At 42.0% G+C, this 26,758-nt stretch overlaps 1 protein-coding gene across 1 annotated transcript in view; it reads right to left on the bottom strand.

The window, feature by feature from the left end:
- Positions 1-26,758, bottom strand: part of si:ch211-196i2.1 (collagen alpha-1(I) chain) — an 85,324-nt gene that overhangs the window by 55,621 nt on the left and 2,945 nt on the right. Inside the window, exons 2-4 of the mRNA XM_041059467.1 lie at positions 3,911-4,058; positions 3,535-3,693; positions 1,636-1,828 (exon numbers count right to left, since the gene is read on the bottom strand). Coding sequence (XP_040915401.1) covers positions 1,636-1,828; positions 3,535-3,693; positions 3,911-4,058 — 500 coding nt within the window. The remainder of the gene's footprint in view (positions 1-1,635; positions 1,829-3,534; positions 3,694-3,910; positions 4,059-26,758) is intronic.

Genomic DNA, 26,758 nt, shown 5'->3' with positions numbered 1-26,758 from the left:
ACATACACAGAACAGGGGGGGCACATTGTTGTTCGGGCGTTATGCCAGCAGTGGAGGTAGTCACAGAGCTGGACTGATGTCTGTGTGAAAGGCAGAGCCAGCATGACGGGACAGACACCGACGCTGTTGTACTATAGCTCCTCTGATTGTGCATGAATGTAAAATCACACGCAGGGGCGGCTTGGTGTGGGCTTTCTTTTGATCAACAAGGAAAGCCGGAATAATGAGGGGTCTTCCTAACAACAATATACTGGGATCTCTGTTTAAAAGAGCCTTAAAATGCTTCTCCTCACCCCGCTGTGAAACAGTCACACTGCCCGTTCTGATCCTCAGGCTACGCGAGTGCTTGTTGTAAGTGGGACAGATTGTCCATAATGCAACGCCAGCTGCATTTTAGGTCGTCAAACTCAGCCTTTAATGGAAGACTTTCCGTTTTTGTTTTCCCCCTTGAGATGAAAACTTAAAAGGATCATACAGGATAACACAGTTATCAGACTTCTCATTGTAATCTGTACTTAAAATGCATTACAACAACACACTAATGTAATTGACAAAAAAATGTATGAAGATCTGGTGTTTTCTGTGACAGAATCCACAACTCAGATAAGTTTCTGCCAAGAGATTTTCATCCCACACTGAAATAAATGAAAACCAACAGGCGCCTGGAATGGACATAAAAAATAAGTGCAAAAAAATCTAAACCTGAACTGTGTGCGTTTAAAAAATGTCAGCAAAAATGTAAACTTTTACATGATTTGTGCATCACATGTTCTCCTTTGAGGTTTCCTGCTTTCCAGTCCAAAGACATTATGGTTTTTTAAACGTTAAAGTGAAATGTGATGTCTTCATGCTGAATGGAGAAAGGGGGGAGGGCGACAGGGAGAGGATACTGAACTCATCCGTTGTCCAAACACTCATCAGTGTTTCCTCTGTAATTTTATGTAACACTGGTGCTTGGCAGGTAATTGAAGTTGTGGTTAGAGCAGGTTACAGGGATTTCTACGCATACTTTATAAAAACAAACACATGGTTTCTAAGCATTACGGACTACGCGTCTTTGTGTCTGTGATGAAAAGGGAATGGGATGGGATACGGCCACGGGGTTTGAATATCTACTTGTGTGTTCTTTCCTCTGAGTATGTGTATGTGCATGTGTGTGTTTGTAAGCCATGTCTTCTGTGAGTGTGCGGTTTGTTTTTGGTTTGATGTGAGGACATTCTGGTCCATCCTCACAACTTTAAAGGGTTGTTTGAGGGTGAAGACTAATTTAATTGCGATGGCTAAGGTTAGAGTCAGGGGCATTGTGTCAGTGAGTGTCCTCACAACTGATGTAAGGCAAGACTGAGTGTATGTGTGGGTGTAAGGATGAGGAGACATTAATGTCTTTTCAAATGCACTGGTTTGACCTGCGGTTAGCAGAATAAAACTTAATGAATTCAGCTTCTGGGTGTTTTATAAATATTTATAGAGAAATGTGCAGACTAACAGGTAATGGGGTGTGTGGCTGACGATTGTAGGCGAGGTTCCTTTTGTGTAATGGCATGTTTCTTTTTATGATTAGTGGAAGAAGGAAAAAAAAAAGAAAGCAGCAGAGCTGTTGAGATATTCAGATAAGACTGAATGAAAACCACCTACTTCGAATGGCGTCTCAAAGCTCTCGATGATGCCTCCGACCATGAGCAGCCCGTCTGTGCTGATCCCCATGCTGTGGTAGACCCAGTCCACACTCTCCAGCAGGGAGCAGTCCACATACACTGCCAGCTGCTTGGCAGACACACTGACACCCACATGGTGCCACTTTCCATCAGACAGGCCGCTGACTGGGAACCTGAACAGAGAGACACATGGGTCGTTATGTGATCATGTCTTTGATTTTGTGTGTCTTGAGAGATGAATGTCTGCGTGATTTAATCTGGGAGGTAAGTTCAAATCATGCTTAGGCCCTCTGACAATTAAAACACAGATGTTTTTTATTCCTCTTAACTCATACCAACCTTTCTTCACTAAACAGTGAGGTTCAGGCAGTAGGTCAGAAACACTGTTAAAACCAAATATTTTAGGGGAAATATGAAGTGTCTTTGATGAAGAAGCAACATCCCTGCCAGGTCCCGGGGTTGCTGCTGTGTAGAACCTGGTATGTGCTGGGCTGGTAGAATTAAATCTATGTATGAAACACTGTTGATCTATCATTCTGGAAAATAGCTATAAAACACATGAATAACAAAAGTGGAACAGATCTTTTATCTTTAAACAAAAAGGCAGAAATGTTTAATAATATTAAAGCTCCACTGATGGATTTCTTTTTTATCACCTGGAGGCAAAATCATCTTTCTGTGTCTGCTGTTTGTTGCCGGGCAGGTAGAGTACAGTGAGTTTATCAAAGCTGAAAACAGCTGCCAGCTGCTCAGTTTCATGAGGGCACTGTATACTTCAGTGTACAGTAAACGCACTGTAAATCCAAAACATTGAGCTTAATGAGGCTAAAAATCTTTGTTAGTGCTTAGGAGTTGACAAAAAGTTGTTGTGGATGTGTCACTGCGAGTAAGAGTACACCATTCACTCCACTGCACTCAACATTGCTGGACTCATGGTGGACAGATGGGAAATAAAAGCATCAAATCTGATGCAGCAGAACCAGAGATATCATCTTTTTTATTCCACACATCCTTCTTCTTTGTCAAAACCTGGTACATATGTTACCTACAATGCACCTGGGAATTCCAGTGCGTTCTGCTGGTAGCGACTAAAGTAGTATTGAGCGGCTGGCCTCAAAGCAAAGACGAGCAGTGGTTTACAAAGGTCTCGTAAACTAATTTCTTTCTCTACGTCACAACACCTTCTGATTTTTTTTTTTTTTTTTAGTTTTCAAGCTTGAATAAATAGAATATTAATCAGAGATGTCTAAGAAAACCACTGGCATCCTCTAAAAGCCAACCTGGACTCTAGACCCATCCAAACCTTCTAAGTGGAAGCAGCCAGTCAGGATGATTGACAGAGCAGCAGCTTTAAAATAAAAACAAGTTCAACCGTGTGCCAACAACACATGATAAGTACAGTATCCGTGTGTGTCTTTATCTTTTTCAGCTCTGTCTGCTCTGTCTTACAGTGATGTATTGCTTGGGGCTCTGCGGTTCGTGAAGAGGAGAAACCTGCCAAGAGACACCTAATAAATCATTTCACCAAAGATACAGCCAAACGCGATTCACCGTCAAACAAATACACACATGCTGCTAACAAATACACTTGCACAGAACTTTCCTTCATCTTACAGACACATTTGCATACACTTTAGCCAAGAAGCAGGAATGGGCATGATTCTCCCTCCATTACCTGAGATGGATGTAGTAATCACGTTCAGACATCTGGATCTTTTTTTGAATAATGGGTTTTGTATAAAAGTTAACACAAATAAAAGCTTCTTAAATCTGCCAAAGAGGTGTCACAGCATGCAATACATATATAGGTTTCACTCAATTTGAATTAATTTGGAGCAGGAAAGTCAAAGGAAAAATTTTTAAAAAGCAGCGTGCTCACTCATAGTGTCGTTGTTGTGTTCCTATGAAGATGATGGCGTACGCACTGATCCGTAGCTGCAGCATAACGTGACTGTCGGGGCTGAGCATGGTGAAGACGCTACGTTCTTCTCTCTGAGGACTCCGAAACTGCACCAGTAAACTGAACTCATCTGCGAACCTAAACACAAACACAGACACACAACTTTTAGCCATGTAATTGTTACTCAGAGCATAAAGGATGCCACTCCTTTATAATATAACTCATGCCTGTGGGCTGGAATTGTACAGTAAGCAACAGTGGACACCAATGTGTTGCTAATTAAGGTGTCACACTGAAAAGGTACAGCAGATGCATCATCAGACGCTAGGAATAAAAAGCAGAGAAGAAACCGCACCCATCAGTGAAGAGCTGTTGTAGGGGAAGAGCCAAGGTGGAGTACTGTCCCAACTGTAGAACTGGACACCTGCTGTCCTCCACGGTCATGGAGGCGTTGCTGCTGTTTGACACATGAAGAGAAAGCTCCTGCAGAATGTTCACCTCATCTGTTAAAGAGAAATGTCCATCATCAGATCAGTAAATATACTATGCTTCAATCTACTCCATGAGGTAAGTTAGTTAGCTAGTTAGTTATTTCAGAAAACTGGCACAATTAAAAGTACGTTGAATTAACTATTAGAAGTTATAATGTACTTAGGACTTGTACTGGATGTGATTTACAAGTTGATTTATGGCCATCAGAGTAAATAATATCCACAAAGCGTGTGGACAAAATCACACTGAATCCAAAAAATGTGTAGCATTGTGCCTAACGTTTGGGTGTCCACATACTTCCGGCCATATACTGTATGTTCTGTGCTCTTTTTCAAGAGTAGGGGACCCAGGCGGCAGCCATGTGCAGCAACCAAACCAAATCATTCATCTGTTGGCACTTAGGAAAAAACCTTAACATTCTGCGAACAGACCGCTCACTGATGGCACTGCTAAAAAGCGGAAAACCACTTACAGGGCCTGTGCCTTTGCTGAGGGCTGCTACAAATTCCATACTATTTTGACTTTGTTTTTCGGAGCCTTACAGTGCAGATGATTGTTTTGCCCCTCACCCACTGACTTACTTCCCATCATTAGATGTAAGAGAGTCTTTTATTTTTACCCCATGTGAGCAGGTAAAGTGCCATTTGTCATGCCCTGCCCACAGGTGGGTTTTGTTGATTAGGCTGTGCTTGAACAGCTCCTCCTGAGGATTATGAATACAGCTCTTCATCATATTTGAAGAAAGTGAGTCACCGCTCAAAGACTGGGATTGTTGTACTCTGAGCACACTCTAACCTGGGAACGGACTGAGGTCATTCTCACCTTAAACGTCAGTCTCATCATGTAAGACGTGGTGCTGAGGCTAATGAGGCTAACCAAGAGGGTCCATTTGCATAACATGCATGAAAAAAAACATCCATTTGACGAAAGAACATTCATGTTACAGTGATCAACTGTAACAAGGAGCCTGAAGATTACAACAGCAGCAACCAAACACAAATCTCTGGGATTTAGCCGCTCCGAACATGCCTGAGACTGCCTCTGGACTTTTTCCAAAGATATAAGATTGCTCAAGCAGATTAAACCCTACTGCTCTCAAGCGCTTTTGTAAATTAATCCATGTCTGTCAGCCCTTCAGAGACCCATTTGCTCTTAACACGTCCTGACAGCAGTGCCGTACAAATCACCGGTCTGTGGAGCGCTCTGTGGTCACACTCTGCGACCCAAAGGAATGGCACGAGGGGGACATATCTGGTGTCGCACTAAAAATTCCAACATACCAGCCTTCCTGGATTCCTCAAAGATATATGGACGAGAACCACTTAGAGAGGGAAAAAAAATGATTTGAATAATGGTTCAAACTGCACTTTTAACCTTTGCTTAACAGCCCCGAGGGACGCGAGGTCAAATAGTTTACTAACCAGGTAAACTAGACATTGGTTTTCAAATAAAAAAAAAGGCGCTGAGAAGCATAATAACAAGTAAATTACAGACATTTTTCATTTATTTCAAGGCACAAGGAACCAAGCTGCTGAACAGAACATCTGCACAGACCAATAGTTCAAACTTTAATCTCTCAACTTTGCTCCTAATGTTGTTTTAAACAGAGACTTGCAGATGCAAGTGTTAAAGGGGGCACTACACATGAAGCTTAGATGACTCATCAAAAGCAGCACTACTCAGCCTGTAAAGCAGCCGGATGATGTCTTCTGTGTTTAAAGTTTAATGAAAAACAATGGACATCAGCAGGGTTGTTGTGGATTTGGCTTGAGGCTTCACATTTTTCACAAAAAAGCCTGATTTACAAAGTTTAGGTTTAGAATTTGAAAGATGTGGCGATTTACCAGCTAGGCAAACTTTAATGACGAATACTATACAATTGCATTATGTCAAATGCAGGCTCCACGTTTTTTAAGCTTTATTCTCACTACAGACTAAAAGTCAGGCTTTCTTGGCTTCTGCTGCACCAAATTTGACTATTATATTTAATCTGGCTCTTCTAAATCCACCAGCTTTATGGAAGGGGAAGACTAGACCACTGGAGTATCACTTTAAACTGTTTTCTTGTTCTCTGTATGGACACTCCAGTCCCAAGTCCACCCAGCTCAAGAGGCAATGCCTTTGTTATACATGATCATATGAATGATTTGATTTTTCTATGCAATAATTCTGCAGGACAAATTACTTAAGCCCATAATGACTGTATTTTGTGATTTCCCATTATTAAAAAAAACCCCAAAACTTTCTTTTGTAACAATAAGAACAAGAGTAAGAGTTTTCGATCGCGCTCTTGTCTGATGATTTCTCAGTTTAAGTTACATGAGATGAGATCATCCTCTGCTTTGCAGTCAAAAGGTTTTAGATGGGGGACGTGAATAAGGGGAACAGTGACTTCCCTCTTCGCTGATCAAAAGCTGTCATTAGTGCTGTTTTCCTCTGATGGCTGATTGATACGGTTTTTCCACTTTAGGATCTGATGTTACATGAAAGAAACAGCTTCTCTAAAATGACTGCAGACGCGTCATGTCTGCTTTGTCCCTTTGAGACTAGTGCAGGTCAATTCCCTGCGGACTGAAAATAGTCCACAAAGGGAGAGACAACAGATGTGACTAAAGTTAATCTATAAAACTTTATAAAGTAGAGCCCAGTGTGTCGTCTTTAAATTGCTCGTTTTATCAGACCAACTGTGATTAACAGTGATATTAAACAGAGCAAAACACCAAAGCCTCTTAATGGATAATCAAAATTGTTGTCGGCCAACCAATAGATATTTTTGACTAATTGTTTCAGCACTAACGGATGTAATAACACACCAGGATTAATGTGGAAACAATGACCTCAAAGGTAGAGATATCCATTTTTAACTCAGAACAGTCAAATAGGTTCAGGACACTTTATAAATAATTGTAGAATAATTGTACTATAGCCTTTGAACCGAGACCAAGACTTTGATAGTAATATTACACTGATATTCCTCCACTGTCACTGTATGTTTAGAATGGCATCAGATGTCCATACTGCATTGTGTTAGAGACTCACTCATTTATCAGCCATTGTTTAGACCCGCAATTACACAAGCTTCTAACAATGTACAAACTACAGTGAACCATAATAACAACATTAACATCAATCACACAGTCCACAAACTCCTCTGTCATACTGAGGAGTGTGCTGATGCTACAATATCTGAACGAGCAGTAATTTATAGTCCCTTGAACTGGAAAATGTTCTCACACACACTTACTGATCTAATGCTCTGATGGTCTTTATTAAGCCCCACTTGTGCGGGAGTGTTCATGAAAGACCATTTCATGTGCCAACGATGTGCCCTCAAGGAAAAACCTCGGAACATGCTTTTCTCCCAACGCTATAATCAAAAGATCAAGCCATTAAGATGGGGAGAGGGTAAGGAGGGAGGGAGGAAGGGAGGGAGGGGGGGGCTGCCAGTCATGCCTGTTCTGTTTCCTGCAAAAGTGAAACAGATGTTTTGAGTCCTGCATCAGGAGAAACGTGTGAACAGTAAGGACTTTCAGGGTTAGGTCGGTCAGTGGGTAGTTTTGAGGTTTGTCATATTTACCCACAGTTAGAATGAGTCACAATGTTGTATATGTCCTGGGTGGAGTCTATAAAAAAAGGCTTCTCTATTTAAAAATACAAGTGATCCAGCTGCCTTTAAATCGTAGGTTAACTCGACCAGTACTGAATAGTTTGTTCAGATTGCTCCTCAGTTGTTTTTAATGAAAATCCCGAGCTGACTAAACTGAACATGTGACTAACCATTTAATAAACCAAAGGCCCTGCACATGCCCGCGGGTGATTTCTGACTGTGTCCAACTGAATTTGAGCCAAAAACCAAGCTCAATCCAGGTGGTTTCAGTAAAATGTACCTCCTTCTTAGTCGAGCACAATCTACCAAAACTTACCACAAGTCATCCTCTCTCTATTTAGCTTATCTATCTCTTTCAGGGTTGAGGGGTCTGGAGCTGTATGAGCCTGCTTTTGGTAAAATGCAGGATAACACATGGACAGGTTCCTAGTCTGCAAAAACAAAGACAGTCCATCTCAAAAACACCAGGCTCAGTTCACAGTAATGGTACCTCCAGCATGCTTATGCATTAAAACAAACAGTGCCCGTTTAAATCCTCATTGCAGCTCCTACTGGTTGCTCAGGGCACCTGCACAGAGGTTTCTGAAACTGGGGGACAAGCAAGAATCCTGCAGGTGAAGTTCAGCACTGGCAGGTGAAAAGAAGCCATGTGTCCCGTGAGCTACAAAGAAGGTCTGTGGGGTTTGTCAGGTGGTCGAACAGCACCCCGTCTATGACGTCAGGCTTTTAACCCCCGTCTTCAGGTGTGGCCCTTCAGAACCACTACAAACACTGTTGCCTGCATTCAGCAGTGACAAGGACTGCCACTGTGCAGAGGGGAACTGGACACTCCAAGAAACTCACTCAGAAAACAGTTTGGGTTTGAGCCCAGGACCTTGTTGCTGTACACTGACACTGGTAAACACTGAACTAACTAGGCCACCTGGGTTCTACAGCTGGTCAGTATTTTTTCTGAGATATATCTCTGGCATATCGTCAGGTTGAATGCACAAATGTAAAACACTGGTTATACAGGACTCTCAGTAACGTCCCCCAGAGCCCAACCTATCACTGTAAGCAGGGCTGTGATAAGAATAATATCAGCATATGTCGCAGGGATAACTGTTTCTAAGCGACAAAATAGAATAAGCACCAGATGAAGACATAAACTCCCAGAGATAAGCATGAGCAGAATATGCTGCAGACGGGAAAAATGGCTGAAAATTATAAACACAGACAACAGCTGTGTATGATCTTCTTTAAATGCCCCCAGTCACTGTAAAGAATTCTCCCCCTTTTTTTTTTGTTAGCATGCCATGTTCTGATCCTCTCCATAAATCTTCTCAGCCGCCTTCTGATCAGGGAAAGTGATAATCAGTGTAATAAATGAAGGCCTTCATGATGATCCACCATTGTCACACGAAAGAATACAAAAGCCTCTAGAGAGACACACAGTCAAATAGTTATAAGGCCCCAATAATTCTGTATTTACGCCACTTCAATAGCTACTGCAACTACTATCTGCCAGAACAACTTTGATTTACTACAGAGTTTCACACTTGAGACAATTTAGCAAGAACTGACAATGGAAGTCTAACAATGACTGAAAGTCAGTTTCAGATAACATCTTTTTCCTGATTGATGATGGTCCAGAAATGTACATGCTTGTAGTTTAAACACAACGCAGAGTTAATCTGGGGAAAAAAAACAAAAAACATTTGGCTGGATGATCACATGCAAGTCATCTCTGATCCTTTTGAAAATGGTTTTGTGTTTATGAGGCACACATATGGTTCCCATGCATTCTGCACTATGATGTTACATAAATTCCATCATTCACTGTGATTTCTCCACATGTCGGAGACGCTGGCCGAGTGTTGATTGGTCTGACTCTGACTGTTACATGATCTTACATGGTGTGTTACAGGCTCAAAGCGGGACAGCCACACAGTTACAATGAAAACTCCACAACACTAAGAACCAGACCTGTCTAATTTCAGCTGCATCAAGAGAAAAGTCTTAACCTTCACTCGCCCTTCAGTGTTTTGCTGACGACTACAGCTTTATTTGTACTTGCACCTTAAGGGGTCAAGGCAGAGCAAGGAAGTTCCTGCATGTAGCCTCCACAGATCAAGCTACTTGCTGGAACTTGCCTTTCTGTCTGAATGTGAGCAAACACGCTCACGTGTCTTTGTTCTTCTCTACTAACACAGATTTTAGGTACAATTCTGGTACAATTCTGACAGGAGGCAAAGCTGGACTGATTTGTACATTCATTAAACAATAAACAGAAAATTAATGGGTGACTGTTTTCATCATTGATTGAACATCATTACTTTGGTATAAATGATGACATGACAACCTGATAATGTAGCTACAACACATCCAGTCCAGATGCTAAACTGTATATCAGTTCCTCCCTAGAGGCATCTGAGGTGGGGAAGCCAAAAAAGTGATACCAGCAGCATTCAGTAAATCCACCTTAAAATGCTCATCCCACCCACACACACACACTGTGGAGCTGGGAGCTGTTCAGGTGCGTCGTCCAACCAGCTGTATAGTGGAATCCCACATTCACACATGTGGTAGACTAATGCAAACAAGGCCTATATCCACTAATCACAAACAAAAACCAACAAGTGTGTAATCTGGCAGTGTTGCTGCGTATTTGTTTGTTTTTGGATGAGGCCCGCTGTGAAAGGCTCTTATTCACACTGTGTACACTGTATAGCTGTTGGCTATACACAGTGTCCAACCAATCATTCCTCTGTAACCACAGCATCTAAATCATACATAGACTGTACCCACCTAATCAGCCTCGAGAAAAGAATACTCTCTTACAATGCTGTCATACATTCTTCGATAAAAATATCTTTGACAGCAATGAAAAATGATTTGTGGAAACTTTAAACAGACGGAGGGACTTTTACATAAGTGGAAAAAAACAAAACCTTTGAGCATGTGCTGCATTTTTCCAAGTGAAAAACCTCAAACATGTAAATATTCTCCTTCCAGAGGGAATAATGCTTCAGCGTGAACATGAACACCAGCACTTTGAACACGATTTTCTTTGGAAGTGACTTCAAAAAAATAAAAAAAGAGAAAATGCCGTACACTCCACTACAGTCCACACTCACTCAGCTCCCGAGCATCAGGCCCCTGACACACCTCTCTTGATTGCGCTAATTTCTTTTGGCTCAGACATCAGTGGAGCCAATAAGTAGCTCACAGACTTTATGTCAGACTGTTACAGTGGGTACGGTGGGCTCTGGTCCACCATGGCCCAACAATAGACAAAAGCATGAGGCCAGATTAAAGCCCGTATACACTTCCTCTATTTTTGTAACTCTCTGGAGTGGCAGCAATTATCGGGCTTGGCTGATGCCCAGCTCTGAGTCAGTGCACTACAGTCAATCTGAAAGCAGAGAAGGCAAGTCTGTAAGAGCTGCCAGGCTCTGTCTTAGAAAGAGGAAACAAAACAAAGACGTAACTGATCAATCAACAATCTGCCATGACTGACTAAAAGTATAAAGAGGTCACCGTTTGTATTTGTAGTATTTGTATTTTATTTAATAGAAGAATGCCATGTTGCAAAGCAGTTTCTGTCCAGGATTTCCTGCTTTCGTGCTACACTGGATTTCTAAATGTGAGGGACACAGCATAGAGCTCTCCCATAAAGTTTGTATACAGGCAATATGCCATTTAGTGACTCTCACTGGCTCAGCTCTCAGTTCAATAACACAGCACAGCTTGGTCTGGACGCTCTCGCTGCTCAAATCGGATTTCAAAGTGTTTTTTGAGTCACTCCCAAAGCGACAAACGACAACATCTAATCAAAAGTGGCGGTCGATTACGCAGTTACTTACGCCTACATCATTCCTACAGCGACCCATGCAGATGGGTGGTGATGTCTGGACACAATCCAATGTGAACACTTGCAGACAGTGCAGATAGTGTGTCCCAACGGTCTGATTTGGGACCTGATTTGCCTGCAGTCTGAACAAAGTCTTAGTCTACTAGTCCTCTGGCTACCAGTCTGGAATTATGACTATGCTTCATCAGAGCTGTACAGGTATCTGAAAAAGAAAGACACGTGTTTCACGTCCTCTGTTACGTTCACAGCACATGAATGCTAACGCTTTAAAACAAAACACTAAATATTCCATGTGGGATTTTCCAAACACTGATCCTCCAGTGGGATCACTAGTAGTTGTGGATGTGGTGCATCTGTCAGTGAAGGTCAGACCTGACAGGGACCACTGAGGGTCACTGATACAGGACACACTAAATGTTCTCCCACCTCTGACCAGAGGTTCAAACTTTCTTTACGCCACAGTGACTTTGGGAGCTGATCGGTGGGGCCCGTTTCCTTCTTAAACACAGGCAGGCGCGTTTCTACTGTTTACACTTTACACAGTGTGCACTGTGACAAACCCCCAGGGAGACTCAGAGAACAGAGCTCCTAGTAAGTCATGCCAACTAATTTAGAGCAGCCCAAGCAAAGTGATTCTTGCAAACCGAAGGCTGTTGACTATCTATATATTTTTAACATTAGAACTATATGAACCTTCTTTATATGAGACAAATATGTCCTGTTAGTTTGGTTTAACACGATATGAGGTACAGGTGTGTGAGCCGACTGCACACAAATTTGCTTTCACAACCCATAAAAAACTGTATATGTAGACAATATGCCAGGGCTATGTGTCTGTAGACTTGCTGTAGAGTTCTATAGCCCACCCATATGGTCGAAAAAGTTCAATTACTGCACTTTGTCTTCAAAGATGAACAGTAATAAATGTGCAGTGTCCTTTTTAAGTAGTATTCCTCTGTCCCTGGGAGAGCCATCAGTAAATGGTGGCTGCAGTTCTAACCACAGGGACATGATAAGACATCCTCTTGCCAATCTAAAATCAAACCCTCCCTGTCCACCGCTGCCTCCTGGTCGTCTGGCCGACCTCCAGCAACAGTAATCAGAAGAATCGGAGCTTGCTGCCACGCCGTCCTGTGGTGGGATCACATTACCCTAATAAGCTGAGACAGACCAACAGATAGCTCAATTACTGTGCTAGTACAATTACTGAGCTCTGCTTTGGTACAGCAGGCAGCCCAAATAGGCAGAAGATTAAAGACGTCCACCTGCTCTGGTGGAAAAACGAGGATGGAATCACCGGGCCAGATAAGTAGGAAATGAGAGATGGAAAGTTGGAGTGAGCACAGGAAACATAAGAAACCCTGTTCCTAAACATCCCAATCAGTCAGTCCTCAACAAAGCTTTGAGTGATGAGCACATCTACTGCCACACTAAGCTTTAACTGAACATCAGACTGTGCAATGCTCACCAGGAGCCCTAATGGAAATACCTTCTGTCAGATGCTGGGATATTATTTCAAGAGGTGTCCCTCACAGAGGATAGAGTGAGCTTAAGTAAAATCTGTGTTTTGTGTGAAGACAGGCTTACAGCCCAATGGAGGACACAGAGGGAGTTAAGTGGACTGAATGGCTATAACAGCTACGCTGTTAGCCCAAATGTAACAAGGCCCAGGAACTGACACAAGACACAGCAGTTCTGGGCCCTTCTTGTAAACCTAAAACATTACTTTGTCTGGAAAACCAGGAAATATGTGCAGTCAGGAGAGGGGAATTAAAGTGCCACCAGGGGTATGTTCAGGAGGCATGATGTTAGAAAGGTACAGGTAGTATATTAGTGGAGAGCCAGGAGAGATCTGGACACAGATTGAAAACCAGAATCGTAGCACTACAGCAGTAGCAAGTAAGAGACATTCAACATGTACACTTTTATCATATGGGCACAAGCATATTCCTACAGTATATTCTTTTATTTTATTTGATTTTAAAGTCAATTTTTAAGAACCTTTGTCCCTCTTTGAATGGACATGTAAGCCTGGTTCTCGTTCTCTGTGTATAAAGAGTACTTATCCATGGCAGCTAATCACTCAGTCCTGCAGGGCTGAGAGAGACATAAAAACTTCCTGTGCTGTTTTTCTCTCGCTTAACTGAAGTTGTAATCCCTTCAAAGAGGGACTTAAGAACACTGGAGCCAGTCATTGGCAAAGTAAATTAAACATTATGGTGGCATAAGTTAAGGGAGAGGGAGAGTCCCTGTGTGGTGCTCAATGCTTGAAGTTGCATTACATCTGTAAGTTCCTGTATTGTTTAAAAAACTACAAAAACCTGACACAGTAAAAGAGATTTAACTGTGCTTACTGACATACGTGTGTACTTAGTTTAGGCTGGGGGTTTTCTGACACTGAGGTCAAAACTGAGGCTGCTACACTCGTCAACTGCCACCATTAAAAGTTTGAATTGTACCCATGGATGTACAGACAACGCCAGATCACACTGACGCTGAAGAAAATTTACAAACTGGCAAACATCTGTCAAGTTGCGGAGATAGAAGAACAGTCTTTTTTTCCTTTGATTTCCAAGTGGATTTCTGAACGTGCAAGTCACACCAGCGATGTTAACATCGTCCATGTGATTACGTTAGCACGCTGACATTACCATTTGGCTCAAAGCACCACTCGGCCCAAGTACAGCCTCACAGAGTCTAGCAATTTTATTTGTGGTTTAGAGCAAAACATATAAAGTTCCATTGACCTACATTGTATTGGGGTGGAGGCAACACCTCAGCATGGCCAGACACTAACAAGGGTAGGTTTTTGTGCTGTGGGCAAACTCACTGAATCAAAGTTTGTTGCCCTTATTTAGCATGAGTATTAGGTCATTAATTTCACCTGTTTCATATAAAACAACAGTAAAACACAAGGAGACAAAACCTAGATGCAAACAAAAATCATAAACAGCTTATTAAGGGATTTGTTTTTTAAGGAAACACATGAAAGCGATCACAAACCCACTGGAAAGAACCAAAATGAAAATAATAAACTTTTCTTCACAAGAATATGCTGAGCCCCCCCGTGAACATTTTCTCATTTCCCCTCTAGGGATGAATAATATTTAAGTGTGACCCATGGGTAAAAGTAATTCAGTTTGTTTGGTTTTTTTTTGTTAACATCTGAATGCCATTTTAGAATGGACTCATGGTCAAAAAAATGACCTCGCTTATAGACTCACTAAAGCTTTCAACACACAACAGCTTCCCTAAGACAATGCTACAGCTTCCTCAGGACAGCCTTCCTTTAGGGAGAGGAAACATAGAAGAGCACCAGTCAACACTTGCCCTGGTCTGCTTCTAAACTTGCCTGTTTGGGAATTCATCAGCGGACAGCAAAGGAAGTGGATGGAGTGATGAACATGCCCCCGGGTCAAATTCCCTGTTGTTTTTGTAGGAGTGAATAGCACTAATGATATGGTTATGGGCCTGTAGAGCTTTGAAGTATTTCTGCACATCAAAACAATGAAGAGTCTGGAAGTGAATGATGTCAAATATTCATCTCAGTTTAGCTGTTTGAGTTTACACCAGAAGAGTGAAATACGTTTATCCGATTCCTGCAGATCTCATACTACACTGACACCAACAGACAGCATTTATTTAAGTCAACTTTGCTATATAAAACTAGCTTATTTTTTTTCACCTTTCTTTAAAGGACTGACAAGCACTGAACTTGAGACATTCAACAGCCAAATGAGATGGCTCAGAGCAGCGTAACATTAGCTTCTCATGTTTAGTGAATGACACAGGGGCAGAGAGGGCAGGAGGGAGAGCGGTGAGTCAGTCTGACTGTGGGGAATCCAGGCCATCCATCAAAGGTTTGTTCCATTGTTTGACACACTCCCCCCCTAAGCATGGAGACCCTCGGGTCACTCTGGTTAAGGTCAATGTTAGTGTGACAGACAACCAAAAGGGATTTTTGATGTAATGTAAAAACCTCAAGTGGCATGGCAGGTTGATATACAGCAGCACAAAAACTATTTTTGCTTCTAACCATGAATGAATTTTAAAGCCAGGTCTGAAATAATGTTTATAGTGTATAATGTATTATCACCTATTTGTAGAATCTTTTTACAGTGTGTTGCACATACTACACATCAGGTCTAGTGCTGATTGCACATCTTTCCATGCAGCTTATAAAGTAACATACGTGCACAGTAAACACTGATTTGTTGATTTGTCTGTAAGACGTTGTCAAGATAAAAGATAAATCAGGCTAAATGTATTTGAAAAGTTAAAGATGGGTGGGTGTGAATGGGTTTACCAAATTTCATAGCAAGTCCTCCAGTAGTTATTGAGGCAGTTCATTCAAAACCACAAATGTTAACCACATGGAGTTTCAAGGGGAAAAAGTCAGGGGATCACCATGAATATCTGCACCAAATTTCATGGCAGTCTATCCAATAGTTGTTGAGACATTTCAGTCTGAAATAAAGTGGTGGAACAACCAACACTGTAATTCTTAGACTGCAATATTTGCTCGTTCCAGGTTCTCAAACACAGATATTTGCTGCTTTTCTGTGACAGAACAAATTGTTTTATAATGATTTGTGAGTCAGCAGTTTGGAGACATTCAGTACATTTTTAAAACTAATTAACTGACCAGCCAATCAAAAGAAGACTTGACGTATCAGTAATGAAAACAAAAAAAGTGGCAGCTCTCAATAAACTGCAGTACATTATGCATGACAACTGAAATTATTCAAACTATTAGACCCTCATGTTAAAAACTCTCTTTGTAGATTCAGAGACTTCAGCAAAAGTAAAATAAGCTGCGTGTTTGCACAGATGTGAGCCTGACAGTCTGCTTTGCATGAGAGACGTTTCATTTCTCACTGAGTGGACACATAGGCACAATGCACACTCCGGCTCCTGGGACAGGATACATCCCTGGACCCCACCTATGGAGGCAGCCAAACAGATGAAACGGGTGAAAGGGCCTGAACACACAATCTCCAAGTACATCTGGAGAAGTAGACTTTGCAGACAGCCAGTCCCCAAAGCTGGACTCTGACCAGGCACATAAACAGCACCTGTGGTAATCCACTGGCCTGTGTCCCACAGGCAACATGAGAAGTTCTTTAACCATGTCAAGCCAGGTATTTAGTGAGATTTATTCAAAAGCTTTAGCTTCGGAAACACAGAAATGTGGGAGTATGAGGCAGTTATTTGTGATTACGTGCTCATTAACACTACCACAATTACTGTGTCTTTCTTGTCTTGTTCTGACAGTTTTTTTTTTTCTGCAATTCCAAGAACCACACAGCCATATGAGGAATGTGTCGGCTGAACATGCAAACAGATGGGGGTAGAAAGCCTTTGTGCTACATGTGACTTAACATGCTAGTTAGAAAAATAAAGCTCCAGAAGTTGGGGCAGGCAGAACGGCCTGTAAATTAGTAATTTACATGAGATGAGAAAAGCAGAGAAGGGGCTTTTGGACGTCTGAGGGAGTTGTTGAGTCAGGTAACGAGCCTGTTGGAACACTGAAAGAGAAACACATCTCAACTGGAGTGGAAATGCAAGCAGTAAAACAGGGTGTGTGTTGGACAGTGGACAAACCACCAGATCCCAACACCCACTGAGAAATGATCAGGGGATGGTGAAAAAAAAAATCATTTTCCAACTAAAAGAGGCCACTCTATTTCCACAGAAAACATTAATAAACAGGTTCAAACACTCTCTCAACAGACTGAAATTAAATTTTCATTTACAGCTCCCTTAGGTTTGTTGATATTTTCATGAATATTGGTGTTATCTGTGAAGCATAAAACCCCTGTCCCACAGCAGAAACACAGAGTTAGAGTTTCCAAATTACATAACTGATACTGTATCCAAGCCATGTTTCATGTTACATTTCTGTGTAGGCAACCTGATTTAGGCCCCTTCTTTTCAAGCTGGAACCTGAACATGTTTTCAGACAAATTAAATGGGATCCAGGCCTATCAGGGTATGGGAACGGCTGGCAGAGCGCCACTCAGAGTGCTGCTGCTGTCGCCTCTGTACAAACAGTACATGTCTACTGTGCTGTATCTGTCTTCATGTGGCAAACACTTCAGGTTTGAGTTAAACATAGTGTGAAAAAAGACCTGTTCTGTGTCAAACACTCATAATACTGTTTGTCATGTGAAAACCCTGTATCTCCAACATGTCAGGCTTTTGTAAAATAAGAGTTAACAACCTTGTTAAAGGTTACAGAACGTGCTTCGTAAAATACAAAGCGTGTCTTTAATGGCTTCATTCAGCCCAAAGGTTGTTGAACTTTCTCACAATGAGAATGACTTTTTCCAGCCACATTAGCAACATGGCTCTGGGGAGGGTGATGCTGGTCAGACCACTTTGGTCCAGACTTAAATATCTCAACAGCCAGTTAGTTACAAACAGTTGCCAAGTCAGTAACTATGCAGCCCACAGAGCCATAGTTAGCAGCCCAGGGTGATGTGAGTAATACATCCAGGCCTATATGACAGTATTCACCTGATTAGCAAAAGCACTTCCTTCCACTTGGGGGCAGTATACAGTATGTGCCTGGATTTTGGCAAAGCATAAGAAAGCAGACAATAGAGTTCTTTTTGTCATCAGAAGAAATTATGTACGCTCACTTCAGTAACAAAGAGATCATTCTAAAACTAATGAAGGGGCTGCAAATATTGGACACAACCATAATAAGAAGGTTTGAAGAAACTGGCAAAGGCATTCGGCTACAGCTAAATGAGCGGATCTGACCTCCGCTTCCTGTTACAGCTTGGCACCGGATGAGAGCTCTTATATTCATGATGTTCCACAACTGTGCGCCTGGATCCAGTAGCCTGGAGATCGCCCTTTTCGTGAGGAACCTTTTGTATGCTACCAATGCAAGGCCAAACTAGAGGAGAGGGAATGTTAAATGCACTTCATTGGTCAAAACTCATATTTGTGTACACACAGTGCAAATAATATGCATGGGAAAGTGAAAGGACTTGTCAAGATGCTGAGGGAGGGGGAGGATATCCCCAATTTTGCCATGTTCCACCGCATTATTCATTAAGAAGCACTTCTCGTAAACGTCAACAACAATCTAAAGAAATTAATGCAGCTGGTTGTCCAGATTGTCAACTTAATTCTTGCCAGAGCCCTGACATTTCGCCAGTTCCGGGAACTGTAACAAGAATGTGAGACGGAATATGGACAATGAAGTGCACTGGTTATCCTGTGGCAGAGTGCTGGAGAGGTTTTAGGGTCTCCTGCTTTAGATCCATAAATTCTATTCAAGCAAAAAGAAACACGAGCCGGGCTTGGTGAAGCCAGAGTGGGCACTGAAGGTGGCCTGTTTAACAACATCACCTGCCACCTGAACATATAGATGTTCTCCAATCTCCAACCCTAAAACAAATATTAAACTTTTTTTTGTTGTTCATTACTTTCTGAAGTTTTTGCCTCATTACTCGAATACTATTTGATGTAACCGTAGTGGAAACCTGAGAATGATTTTGTTCGTCATCTGCAATCATGAATTTGTTCGACATTCAATAAATGAACGGCATTGTTGTTCCCTTGGCTATAAAACAGTGTAAAGTCACATTATTGGCTAAACTGTAAACACTTTTCCTGGTATAAAACTGTGGACCAAGGATTTCTTTTTCTTGGCAAACGTGAAACGACTAATACATGACACATCTATATTTCCTAGGCCAACATGTGCAAAACACTTGAGCAATAATAAAAAACACATATAAGGGCATCGCGATTGTGAATATCTTATAAAATAAATCCAATCCCATTCAGCTACACCTGGACTGTCAGTAGCAGCTGCTTAAGTGCAGACTAAGCACAGACATCCACTTTAATGATCACTTTGAGTCCAGACGGGGCTGAAACTGTCTGCTCACTAATTCACCTGCAAACTTTGTGCTGACGTCAGCCTGATATCTGCAGACAGCTGTTAGCTAGAGTTAGCTCACCAGCAGGGACAGACTGAATAAAGTAGAATCCACTCACTGTTAGCCAGAGTCAGTGAACCATCCTGAGTCCCAACAGTTGGCATCTCTTTTCTTTTCTTTTCTTTTTATTTTGTTCTTCTGCACCACATGAATATTGGACAGTATATATTTTATTTTTTATTTAATTTACATTCCTCCTGTGCCTGTCAGCAGGAGAGCTGAGAGTGCTCTGACCAGAACTACCTTCCCTGCCATCAGCATCCTCACCACTGTCACCAGATTGAGATTCCGACCTCAACCTGTCTCTAGCAGGGCAGAGAAACTTGACTGTAATAACAGCAAAAACGTAGCTGAGGTGCTGAGCTGAAATAAAAAGGAGTGCAAATAAATTAGGTAAATAACATTAAAGTAGCACATAGACATGTCAGGACTTATCACCACAATGTCGACATTTGTGGTTATCCAACAGAAAATCATTTTTGATAATTAATTACTTAAATTAAAAGAGTTTTCTAGACAGAAAAAAGCTCTGGATGGTAAAGACAGGTAGACCACTGCCCTGTCTTGTTACGGTCATCGTTATCGTGTAGGCCACAGTGGATGGGGAAAGAAAACACCATTGTTACATTGACAAAGTCATTAAACTGCTTGTAAAGAACTCTTGTAAAAACCTTTACAAGACTTGCTCAGCTCTGGCAAATGGCCCTGTGCTGTATGAATCCTGACCCCGAGAGTCAGGTTCAGTTAAGATGGTTACTCTTCAGGTCTTCACTAAACTACAGACCGGCTGAACCAGTGGAGGGGAGATTCATCACAGGACATAAGACGAAGAAGATGGAGCTGTCTTAAAATCTTTGGTAGTAATGTTACTCATACAACATGTTTACTGTGCAAGTGAGTAACCGTGGCAACAGAGCCAGTGCCAGATTTTAACAGGGTTTTCTGACAGAGGGAGGATTTGTCACTTCTCTGACTGACTGATACAAATGAAGGGAAAAAAGTCAATCAAGGAGTAAAACTTAACAAACCCAGGTGATTCCCCACAGGTCGAGAGGGTTCACTGGATGGTGTGATGAGTATGACAATGATGTGAATCGCAGGCTTTGGCCTTCATAGTCACCAGATCTTAACTCAACTGAACACCTGTGAACACCTCTGGGAGATTTTAAAAGCATTTGCAAGAAAATGACAAATTAAAAGTTATTGGGGTGAAGTTTGAGTGATATGACATAAAAGCCAGACGCCTTTACGAGAGACTGTTTCCTGCAAATCTACCCCACAACAAAACACTGCTACATTCGAAAAGAAAACCAAAGAGGTCAATGTCTTCCACAGCGACAGATTAGACACAGTGTGACATGTAATGAGTTCTGAAAACCACATGAACACTGGAAAATGACTTCTTATGTGCAGTCTGTCCTCAAACTGACCTGTTTTGCATATGCTGATGGAAACTCAATCTACATCAAGTCTCGGGCCCGCAACACTTAATGACAACCACACTCAGACATCCTGAGAGGCGTGCGTCTGTGTGTCAGGGCGCCAGCAGTACAGATACCGGCGGTCTTCCCTTCATGTCTGTCAGCAGCACAGACCATGCTCGATTACGTCACTCTCACCTAATCAGCAGAGATGAGAACACAGCTGGGTCATGAGAAGCAGGTTATCCTCGCTTCCTTTAAGAGGCAGGGGAGGAAAAATATGAGGAAAGAGACAGAGACACTGACGTGCTAATGACGATGATGAACAATAAGGCAGTCGTCCAAGTAGGCACCTATCACCAATATTTCTAGCTGCATCAGGCAATGACAAAGTGTTCAGCTGAATCTTTCTCAGCTCTGCCATTTCACAGTCTCTGCAGCCTCCAGTCTCTGCAGCTGGGGTAAGTACGTACAGTACGTACAGTCTCAGAGTCTGTATGTATGAGAGAGGTTAATATGTATGCAAATCAGCCCTGTAAGAAGTGTGACAGGAATGTAGACGGCTCAGCCTTTATCTGTGACATGTCGGTCTACAGGTGCAATCTCATGTCTCTTGGGTATGTGCTGCAGACTGAGAGGCTGACAGAGAACAATCAGCTGCATTGTGGATATTTCAACTGTCTTCCCATTGTTCATTGTTCACAGGCTTTTTTCTTTGGTCAGCATGTGCAGCAGACTGCACTGTCTTCACTGTCTTTACAGTTAAGGACAGGTGCCATTAAATGAGGTCATCATAAAGACAAAGCACAAAAAAAAATCTAATTCTAATTTGTTGAATAGAATAGTAGTTTCAGCCAATATTTATTGCAAATAGAAGAATCCATGACAACATATCTTTAAATGTAACATAAATGTAACATGATCAGTCACTGTTTCTATAAGATTTAAACCTCCTGTCTATAACTGGGTCCTTGAAGTTATATATTTTATTTAAACCATTTTCAAAAACCTGGCAGAGCAGTAAGATAATTTCACTTTGTTTCCAAAGCTAATCAACTTGGTTCAAGTATTCTGTTGCAGAGACCTTCAGGTTTGATATATAACACTGACATAGATCTATATCCAGCCCAGGCTGTGACATGGACTATCACCTTCATCCTTACAGTGCCTGGTGTGGCCAACAGGCAAACATGTGGCCAACAAACCTGCACAATGACAAACAGGCACACTCTCTCTTACACAAAGCACACAAAAAAAGACATGGTTAATGTCTCTGTTTGGGGAACTGTTTTGATTAGAGTGGCACAGTGCCATGCAGGCAATGAACAGAGAAAGAAAGGCTGCCTGTGGTCCCCACAACCAAAGTCCTCCAGGGCTGATAAACCTCACAGAGTCTGGACTAAAATGTGAGCAGTGAAGGCGACACGCACCGGACTGAGGCGAGACTTCAAAACAAATCAATCACATTAAAGTAAACAAAAGCTCAACAGGTCCAACGGGTCCTGACACACACTGATAGGAGTTTGAAAGCGAGGGCACGGTTCACCCCAAGAAAAGTAAAGAAAAAAAAACAACTAATTTCAAGTCTTTCCCTCTGGCTGTGCCATGTAGGATCTGCTCGGGCTCAGTCGTAACAGAGTTGTCACCTCAGGTCCTTCATCAGTCAAGTATAGCCAAACCAATAAAGATAAGCATCTGCACATGTTCATCATAATGGAGGACGTTTATGAACATGTCAGGGGCTATTCATTTCACCTAAAGACCAATTCATTCCATCAGGCTGGTTTGAAAGTTTGTTGCCTGCTTTAAAAAAAATGAGGAATGTTCTCAAAAAAAAAAAAAAAAAATTTAAAAATCACAATCCAAATGCCCACAGAGCTATGGCCAAATGGTGGCGCTGTTTAGTAGGAGAGTTGAGTTGAATCTCAGCTTTTAATTCTTTTGCACTGCCAGGTGAACAATCAAGAATAACACTGGTGTCATTTGATCTTTTTAGTGTCAAGAAATCCCCTCCACAGGGACGAGACTAAGACCAAAGTCTGTGCCGCAAAAGATTCGGCAAAAATGAGGTACAGTGTCTAAAAACAAAAAATAAACACACACAAAGAGGCATACTGCTGCATGTGATGGCCTATTTCTTAATTACAAACACTGCGCTTTAATCTGAAACACGTCTGTGACTGCATTTTCGACAACAGCAACAGGCAGACGTCAGTGAGCAGGCAGGTCTCATCGTGTAAAGCTAAAACAAGTTACAGAACACAAATAAAAGCAGAGAGGGAAAATGCAAATGAAAGATCTATATCTGAACAATCTCCATTGTTATAAACAAATGCTTATGCCTGGCTATGTTGGACTGGTATTACGTAGTCATAACAAAAAAAAAGAAACATACAGGACCTATCTTTATGTTTTGTTTTGTTTTTTTTACTGGAAAAAAAACTGAGCTCAGGAACAGACCCTTTGAGTGGCACGTTCAACACCGGTGGTGCAGTCAGAGTTCATGGTTTATTTTACCATGCAGCGCACCTCGCTGATGGGGTCAGTGAAAATGCAGATGGTTAACGGAACAGTATGTCTGTGTGTCAGGGAGTCTATGCGTGAGCCGGGCCATCGCAAAAAAGTGCATGCAATGAATCCTTGATAATTAACTTGCATGTTTTATAATCTGGTTAATTTTTTATGGGGTAGGAGAAAAAAAAAGTTCCTGTATTATGAGGTAAAACAGGAAAGTGTGTGGCAAGGACTGGAATTAAGTGTGTCTGTGTGAGTGCATGTGTGTCTCACTGGTATGAAACAACATTGCATCACCTGGCGTCTATTTTGCGGAACACAAGCGTATTAAGGCGGTTGCATGTGTCACAGCTGCAGCAGTTAAATATGGCCTCCTGGCTCCACCTTTTTTTTTTTTTTTTTTTTTTTAATGACGAATTACAATAATATGATAGTTTAAATGTGTCCCACAGGGCAAATGGTTGCCAAATAAAGTCAGACCCTGCTATTAGACACCAATCTGCACCAGATTTGGGTCTGCACGCCTGCCAAGTCTGAGGATGTTGGCCAAATTCTTGCCGAGTGCCGTTACTGAACCTTCTGCTCTGAACCATTGTTTTAAGGCAGAAAGACAGTGTGGTTTTGCCCTGGCAAGATGAGCAGTACATGACACAACAGCACACAGCAGATCACACAGCCAGAGGAAACAAAAACAAGAACACTGCTTTGGAAACCCAGGTATCTCTGACAAAACTGGCATAACCGCAAGAAATTTGATGACTAGCATTATGGTCAAATATCATGGTACAGTGGTAGGTCTAGACTTGAACTGCTTAAAGTGGCTTTATAACTGCGTATATAACAATAAATCAAATGACAATTTGAACCTAATGTGATGATGTGAAAAGGTGTGAAAGACACAGAGCTGAATGTGCAGCTCTCGTCAGCTTCATGCAGCTTAACAGTAAGTTCCAGCTCAGTGTTTAGCTCTACAGCCCACACAGGTACAGAAGGCACGAAATCATGTCAACAAAAGCTCAAAGTAAAGGACGTTATTAACAGTTTACCTACAGTTAACCATTACACCACACGGCAGGTGTTTAACATCTGCACGCTACAAAGAAACTTACAAAGTGATGCACAGGGAATGGACGCAATTATCTGTGTCAACAAGTCAGTGGAAGCGGAACCACAAACAGCATAGCTTGGGACAAAACACCAGATAATTAAATTGTCCTTTCCACATAAATCTGTGTCTTTGTGTCCTGCAGGCTGCACTGTGTCTGCAGGCTCTTTGTGGTGACTGAGCGATGGGACACACATTGAGAAATGACACTACAAAGAGGTCACTGAGGTAACGTTTTAAATGTTAGAAAAATAAAAAATAAAGAGCCCTTCGCTTTTATTTCGTCGCTAACACCAAACATTTGAGGAGCTTGCTCTGAACACTATCAACCCACTCTATCAACCATCTGGTTCCAGTTGGCCTGAGAGAAGAGATTACAGACGAGAACGGAGCTCCTCGTCCAACATGTGGTTTGCACCTAACCCTCCTCTCCGGCTTTTGTTCGCAAAAAGCCAACCACAAGCTGTGACCTACTCCATTCCCACAACCAGACCGATGACCAGGTCCATGTATACTGGAGGGAGTGTTAAACCACACGCCACAGCATGGGGGCCTCTGTCTGGTAAAGGCTGGCTAATGGGCTCCAGATCAGGGCTCACCAGGCACTAAGGCCCCAGATCATGTTTCATTGGATGCAGATGCCTGGTTATGGATCTGGCGTTATATTGGCAATGACATCATGAGCTCACCTTGATGGAAGAGCGTGAGTGTCTCCGCGACACGGTCGGCCCTGTGCCTTTGATGTGGTTTGACTCAAGGGCTCAGTGATGTGGCATAAGTGCTGCAGCGCGAGCTGAGGTGAATCTGAATGATGACGATTCTCCGTGTGAAGAGAGTTAGAATGTCAAAAAACAAAACAATCGTGTGCCTGCCAGACTCCTGTATTACATATTGTCCTAGTGTTATATCCTAATGTGATTATCACGTGATAATGCAAAAAAAAAGTATTTAAAAATAAGCAAACGTGTCGCTGTTTAATTTTCTATCAGTCAACTAGTTGACAAATCATTACAGCTTTAGTCAGGATCCCACCTAAACATAAATTACACATCAAAATTTATGGCAGCCTGACTTTTACTTCTGGAGATATTTTCTGTAGCGTTTCAAAGTTCCAGACAGACACACAGATAGACAGAGACAGACAGCCATCCTTCAGTGGGGCTGGAAGTTTTTGAAGTCGGATAATCAAAACCATGTTTATGTCATCCATTGTATATATGATTGAAAATATTTTTTTAAAAAAAAGGTTTACAGCTATTTTCTGTGAAATGATGCCTTCCCAAATCCCCAAAGTGTGCTCCTAAGGCACATGAAAAGAGCGCTCGAGTGCTTCACACAGAAGGTCAGGAGGGTTAGTCAGCAATTTCCACTTCTGAGGGGAGTGTGTTAGTGCTGGGGTAACAGTTAGGAGAGTGGACGGGTGATGCTCAGAGATATGGAGACACTCAGACATAGGCACACCTCTTTTAAGCATCACAAAACTCTTCTCAACAGCTGTTTTGGATACTGTGCTGCACCGATACCTATCTCATTGGGTCAGAGGTTACAGTAAGCTATTCCAGACATATGGGAGTCACATATCACAGCTGGATATGGCTGACTGGAAGGATGAATGAATGGATGGATGGACGGACGGATGAATGGATGGATGGATGGATGGATGGATGAATGGATGGATGGGTGGGTGGATGGATTGGAAATGACAGAAAGGCCTGATGCTAAAGTCAAGGGGCTACAGACCTACGGGTGGGCAGATCTTCAGTTATTCACAGTTCACTATACAGGAAACTGTATGTAGAACATAAACTCTTCTGCACTAAATTCAGAAAACTGTTCCTTCCTTTCCTAATGGGCCTAGCCCAGACCATGAAAACCAGCCTCAGACCAGAAGTACACAAAAGTATGTAGAGTGCTGTCCATATACTTTAGGCCATTTATCAAACACTACTATCGGTTGTGAAAAGCAGATTTCATTACACTCCAACTTTCCAAAATGGAAAGGGTTGATCCTCTGAGGAGCATGAATGGATCATGAATGGATCATGAAAAAAAAAAAGAAAAAAGATAATTTAAAAATTTTGACCCACTTATGGTGTTGGAAGAAAACCCAAAAAAGGGTGGGACTACAGAAAAGCTCATGGAAAGAAATGGAATTGGCGCTTTACGAAACCTCCACAGACACGTCGAATGGGATTAAAGGTCTGTACAGAGTTATCTGTTCACTGCAGTCTGATGGACGAGCACTGCTCT

This window comes from Toxotes jaculatrix, chromosome 16, assembly GCF_017976425.1.
Source record: "Toxotes jaculatrix isolate fToxJac2 chromosome 16, fToxJac2.pri, whole genome shotgun sequence".
Lineage (NCBI taxonomy): Eukaryota > Metazoa > Chordata > Actinopteri > Toxotidae > Toxotes > Toxotes jaculatrix.
Note: the sequence above shows the minus strand (reverse complement) of the source record. Positions and strands in the feature narration are given on the sequence as shown.